Source organism: Entelurus aequoreus, linkage group LG25 (assembly GCF_033978785.1).
Source record: "Entelurus aequoreus isolate RoL-2023_Sb linkage group LG25, RoL_Eaeq_v1.1, whole genome shotgun sequence".
NCBI lineage: Eukaryota > Metazoa > Chordata > Actinopteri > Syngnathiformes > Syngnathidae > Entelurus > Entelurus aequoreus.
In genome coordinates this window covers 3,941,969-3,948,393 of record NC_084755.1, presented here as the reverse complement: position 1 = coordinate 3,948,393, position 6,425 = coordinate 3,941,969, and the positions used below count along the sequence as shown (strand labels likewise).

The following is a 6,425-nucleotide window of genomic DNA, read 5'->3' as shown; positions in this document are numbered from 1 at the left end:
GGAAATTTCACAACTGGATTTGTTGCACGGGTGGCATCCTATGACAGTTCCACGCTGGAAATCACTGAGAGCGGCCCATTCTTTCACAAATGTTTGTAGAAACAGTCTCCATGCCTATAAGTGCTTGATTTTATACACCAAGTGATTAGGACACCTGATTCTGATCATTTGGATGGGTGGCCAAATACTTTTGGCCATATACTGGTAGTGTAGAACAAGTGTTTTCAAAGCCCTGTAGTAAATCTTATACTTGTCAAATATGGAAGGTCGCAGCCTGCTGCGGGGTTGTTCTTCCAACGCAAAAACGGCTCCGAACGACAGCGTGAAGGTAGGCTTGGATTTATTTAACATAAATAACTCACTACCATAACCCCAAAAATACAACAAAAAAGGCAAGCGTGCCTAAAACACAAATGAAGCTGCTAGTTAGCAGAAACTATGACATGGACTATGAAAACTTACTTGGTCAGAATGATACATGAACCGGTGTGACATAAAGACAATGCAGGCAGGACGAGAGAACAGAAAGCAAGACTTAAAGGCCTACTGAAATTATTTTTTTTAAATTTAAACGGGAATAGCAGATCCATTCTATGTGTCATACTTGATCATTTCGCGATATTGCCATATTTTTGCTGAAAGGATTTAGTAGAGAAAATCGACGATAAAGTTCGCAACTTTTGCTCGCTGATAAAAAAAAAGCCTTGCCTGTACCGGAAGTAGCGTGACGTCACAGGAGCTAGTATTCCTCACAATTCCCCGTTGTTTACAATGGAGCGAGAGAGATTCGGACCGAGAAAGTGATGATTACCCCATTAATTTGAGCGAGGATGAAAGATTCGTAGATGAGGAACGTTACAGTGAAGGACTTGAGAGGCAGCGATGGACGTATCTTTTTTCGCTCTGACCGTAACTTAGGTACAAGCTGGCTCATTGGATTCCACACTCTCCTTTTTATATTGTAGATCACAGATTTGTATTTTAAACCACCTGGGATACTATATCCTCTTGAAAATGAGAGTCGAGAACGCGAAATGGACATTCAGTGCCTTTTATCTCCACGACAATACATCGGCGAAATGCTTTAGCTACGAGCTAACGTGATAGCATCTTGCTTTAACTGCATATAGAAACAAAAGAAATAAACCCCTGACTGGAAGTATAGATAGAAAATCAACAATACTATTAAACCGTGGACATGTAAATACACGGTTAATGCTTTCCAGGCTGGCGAAGGTTAACAATGCTGTGCTAACGACGCCATTGAAGCTAACTTAGCAACCGGACTGCACAGAGCTATGCTAAAAACATTAGCTCTCCACCTACGCCAGCCAGCCCTCATCTACTCATCAACACCCGTGCTCACCTGCGTTCCAGCGATCGGCAGAAGGACGAAGGACTTCACCCGATGCGTTTGGCGGCCCGGAGACGTAGGAAGTCAAGGTGAAGTCGGCGGCTAGCGCGGCTAGCGCGGCTAGCGCTCCAACAAAGTCCTCCTGGTTGTGTTGCTGTAGTCCGCTGCTAATACACTGATCCCACCTACAACTGTCTTCTTTGCAGCCTTCATTGTTCATTAAAAAAATTGCAAAAGATGTCCAGAATACTGTGGAATTATGAAATGAAAACAGAGCTTTTTGTATAGGATTCTACGGGGTACCATAACTTCCGTTACTCTGACTTCGTCACGCGCATACGTCATCATACCGCGATGTTTCAGCCGGATATTTCCCGGGAATTTTAAAATGTCACTTTATAAGTTAACCCGGCCGTATTGGCATGTGTTGCAATGTTAAGATTTCATCATTGATATATAAACTATCAGACTGCGTGGTCGCTAGTAGTGGCTTTCAGTAGGCCTTTAAATAACACAGACATGATTAACAACAGGTGCGTGACTCAAAACGTGAAACAGGTGCGTGACATGACAGGTGAAAACTAATGGGTGACCGTGGAAACCAAACAAAACAAGGAAGTGAAACCAGGAACTAAAAAAAAAAAGAGTCCAAAAAACAAACAGCACATGGCCAAACAAAAACATGATCAACAGACATGACAATACTGTCCTGAAGAAATATGAGTATAATTGTTTTATTGAGACTAGAGATGCCGATATATGCGTTAAAATGTAATATCGGAAATTATCGGTATCGTTTTTTATTATCGGTATCGGTTTTTTTTTTTGTTTGTTTGTTTTTTTTAATTAAATCCACATAAAAAACACAAGATACACTTACAATTAGTGCACCAACCCAAAAAACCTTCCTCCCCCATTTACACTCATTCACACAAAAGGGTTGTTTCTTTCTGTTATTAATATTCTGCTTCCTACATTATATATCAATATATATCAATACAGTCTGCAAGGGATACAGTCCGTAAGCACACATGATTGTGCGTGCTGCTGGTCCACTAATAATACTAACTTTTAACAGTTAATTTTACTAATTTTCATTCATTACTAGTTTCTATGTAACTGTTTTTATATTGTTGTACTTTCTTTTTTATTCAAGAAAATGTTTTTAATTTATTTATCTTATTTTACAATTTTTTTTTAAAAAGTACCTTATCTTCACCATACCTGGTTGTCCAAATTAGGCACAATAATGTGTTAATTCCACGACTGCATATATCGGTTGTTATCGGTATCGGTTGATATCGGTATCGGTAATTAAAGAGTTGGACAATATCGGAATATCGGATATCGGCAAAAAGCCATTATCGGACATCCCTAATTGAGACTATGCCAGCAAAGACCAAAACAATCCAATGTGCATGCTGTTGCAGAATAGGAAGATTCAGAGAATAAACACAAAAATGTTTTGAGGTAGAGGTCTCACATTGCTAGTGTTTTAATTGGGCAGTTATACATACTGTAGGTGCATAAAGTCACAAAGACCTGACAATCAGCAATGGCAGCAAACAGAAACGGGACGTCCACAAACATGAACAGTTTGTAATGTTCTGCTTTGTCTGTTTTTTCAAGCATATTTACTGACGGAACTCCATGCTGCGATCAACACATGCCTGTTACTATACGGTCCAGAAATGTCGTACATTAAGACAACAGAAGTTGTCGTTTAGTTATTCTTTAGCCTGTATAGTAACATGTTAATATTATAAGTTGCTCTCAAGTTAAAGCTCAATGAAAATTCATTAGTTAAATACATCTACTGATACTTATTACTGTAGGTAGGCAAATTAGTGTTTTTACACGTTTTGGTCTCAAGCTGCAAAAATCATGAACATATTTTCCACATGAAAAGCAAAATCAGAAGAAACCAGAGAGGGTCGAAAGGGCTGGACTTCAAGCGGGATTGAATTTTTGGGTCTGAGGAATATCCAAGACATTCTTTTCAGTCGGATCTGCTCTGTTTGAAATCAGTCATCATAACATTAAATAATGGCATGTACACATTGTTAGAGTAATTGTTTGTAAGTTATCACAAAATACTTTGTGTTGAAATGAGTTCCAAGCAAGAAGACCAAAAGCTGTCTTTGAAACCTACCAAGAAGAAGGCTTGTAAAACTCCACTGTGTAAAGGGGGAAAGCCACATGAAGGGTTTTCTGTTTTCTTTCATGTATGGTAATCAACAGAAAGATATTGTTCTAAACCAGGGGTCACCAACGCGGTGCCCGCGGGCACCAGGTAGCCCGTAAGGACCAGATGAGTAGCCCGCTGGCCTGTTCTAAAAATAGCTCAAATAGCAGCACTTACCAATGAGCTGCCTCTATTTTTTAAGTTTTATTTATTTACTAGCAAGCTGGTCTCGCTTTGCTCGACATTTTTAATTCTAAGAGAGACAAAACTCAAATAGAATTTGAAAATCCAAGAAAATATTTTAAAGACTTGGTCTTCACTTGTTTAAATAAATTCATTAATTTTTTTACTTTGCTTCTTATAACTTTCAGAAAGACAATTTTAGAGAAAAAATACAACCTTAAAAATGATTTTAGGATTTTTAAACACATATACCTTTTTACCTTTTAAATTCCTTCCTCTTCTTTCCTGACAATTTAAATCAATGTTCAAGTATTTTTTTTTTATTGTAAAGAATAATAAATACATTTTAATTTAATTCTTCATTTTAGCTTCTGTTTTTTCGACGAAGAATATTTGTGAAATATTTCTTCAAACTTATTATGATTAAAATTCAAAAAAATTATTCTGGCAAATCTAGAAAATCTGTAGAATCAAATTTAAATCTTATTTCAAAGCCTTTTGAATTTCTTTTAAAATTTTTGTTCTGGAAAATCTAGAAGAAATAATGATTTGTCTTTGTTAGAAATATAGCTTGGTCCAATTTGTTATATATTCTAACAAAGTGTGGATTGGATTTTAACCTATTTAAAACATGTCATCAAAATGATAAAATTAACCTTAATCAGGAAAAATTACTAATGATGTTCCATAAATTATTTTTTAAATTTTTTAAAAAAGATTCGAATTAGCTAGTTTTTCTCTTCTTTTTTTCGGTTGAATTTTGAATTTTAAAGAGTCGAAATTGAAGATAAACTATGTTTCAAAATGTAATTGTCATTTTTTTCGTGTTTTCTCCTCTTTTAAACCGTTCAATTAAGTGTAAATATCATTAATTATTAATAATAACATAGAGTTAAAGGTATATTGAGCAAATTGGCTATTTCTGGCAATTTATTTAAGTGTGTATCAAACTGGTAGCCCTTCGCATTAATCAGTACCCAAGAAGTAGCTCTTGGTTTCAAAAAGGTTGGTGACCCCTGTTCTAAACCAAGGACTTCAAAGCAGGATCTGCCCAATTTCCAGACAAACTCTTTTTGAACTACTTTATGGACCTCTTTTTGAAGTATTTTACGAACTCTTTTTGAGCTGACCTTTTCTGTGAATTGTTTACGACCTTTTCTGTGAAGTTTTTTGCAACCTTTGTCCTTTGGAAACAGCGGTGGCCAGGTGGTCGGGGAGGGTCCAAAATAAAACAATGAGGCATGCAAACTTTTGGCAGAGCGTGCTAAGATACTGTACGAGGGTACAGTGTAAAGACGACTCTCCTCAATATTGAGTCCAAATTGAATTATGTCTCGGTTTGATTCTTTGCTTCTTGTCTTGTTTAATAGATGTCATCAGTGTTTGAACCCGACACACATATTTTGTTGTATTTTCTTAAAAACGGAGGAACACGTAATAATTTGAACAATTTCCGTTGTGTATCAATAAAGTTTGTCTAATACACATCTCCCTTCTTTCAGGATGTTACAATTCACTTTTTTTTAGTACAGAAAGTCCCATTTCTGTAATTTGAAGTATATAGATAACATAATACACTGGGAATGTAGTTTATTCAATGCTTGAATAATAGCATATTGTTCAATACATTTAGAATTTCTTGTCATTGCTACTCTATATCGTAGTCTAGTATTTCAAAATGTGCTGTGCAAAATCAAGGTATTTAAAGAATATTTCCCTTTCCCTAGAAAAATAGTAAGCATCTTATAAACACAAACAATACTTTTTTTTGCTTCAAAATGCAGAGGCGTCAACGCACTGCAACGTATTAAGTGTACTTTTTGAAAGATAGCCCTAAATATTGTTGGGAATGACGAAAAGTTTGTTTGGAATACTTGTAGCTGTTAAATGTAACTCTTCTAAACATATCTAAGGGTACTCCATGGGCATATTATGTCTCCTTTTATTTAGAATTCCTTTGGTTATAGGTTTTGCGGAAATACTCAGCGTATTTATACATTGCTTATAATTTGATGACTTCAGTCTCTAGTCAAACTCCAAGCTTATTTCAGTATTAAAATCATTGCAATACTTTGAATATAATACTGGAAATACTTGAAGGGGGAAATAATGAAAATGCATGACCATAAGCACAACACCTGTGCATAGTACCAATAAACCATTAAAACGATTAATGCGTACATTAGTAATTAGCCCATGATGGTGTCAGCGATGCTGCATTTTACATCAACCGTCGATCCTTTGGTGGAGCACTAGGCTGTATGAGATGTAAAGCGTCACTACATCCCACATGAACAGATAAATACATCCACGAATGGTATTACCTTACGACCGGTGGACCTCTGTTTAGTTGATGAAATACAACCGTTTTTAGGAGGAATCATTGAGGGTGAGGATCTTCAGAAGACCCCTCCTAAGAGAGTGATTGAGACGGGGGGGGTCTACAAGGCAAAGAGGGCATCTTCTGTCCGTTCCGCCCTCTTCTGAGATCCCACGGGGGCGTGGGCAGGATGAGCGGGACTAGCCCCGGGAGGTGATGAGTCTCCCGCCTTTGCTCGCTCTTCTAGGAACTTGTCAAACTCTGAAATAAAAACAAGTAAGTATGTGACAGTGACGACTCATGCATGGATTGTTTGAAGGCAGAAAATTAATATACCGTATTTTCTGGACTATAGGGCGCACCGGATTATAAGGCGCATTAAA

At 36.9% G+C, this 6,425-nt stretch overlaps 1 protein-coding gene across 5 annotated transcripts in view; it reads right to left on the bottom strand.

Moving 5' to 3' along the window:
• Positions 1-2,833: 2,833 nt before the first annotated feature.
• LOC133642890 (TOM1-like protein 2) overlaps positions 2,834-6,425 on the bottom strand; it is a 52,324-nt gene continuing 48,732 nt past the window's right edge. For all 5 annotated transcript variants that reach the window (XM_062037303.1, XM_062037304.1, XM_062037305.1 and 2 more), the window contains one exon: positions 2,834-6,303. In XM_062037303.1, coding sequence (XP_061893287.1) covers positions 6,164-6,303 — 140 coding nt within the window. In that variant the 3' untranslated portion in view covers positions 2,834-6,163. The remainder of the gene's footprint in view (positions 6,304-6,425) is intronic.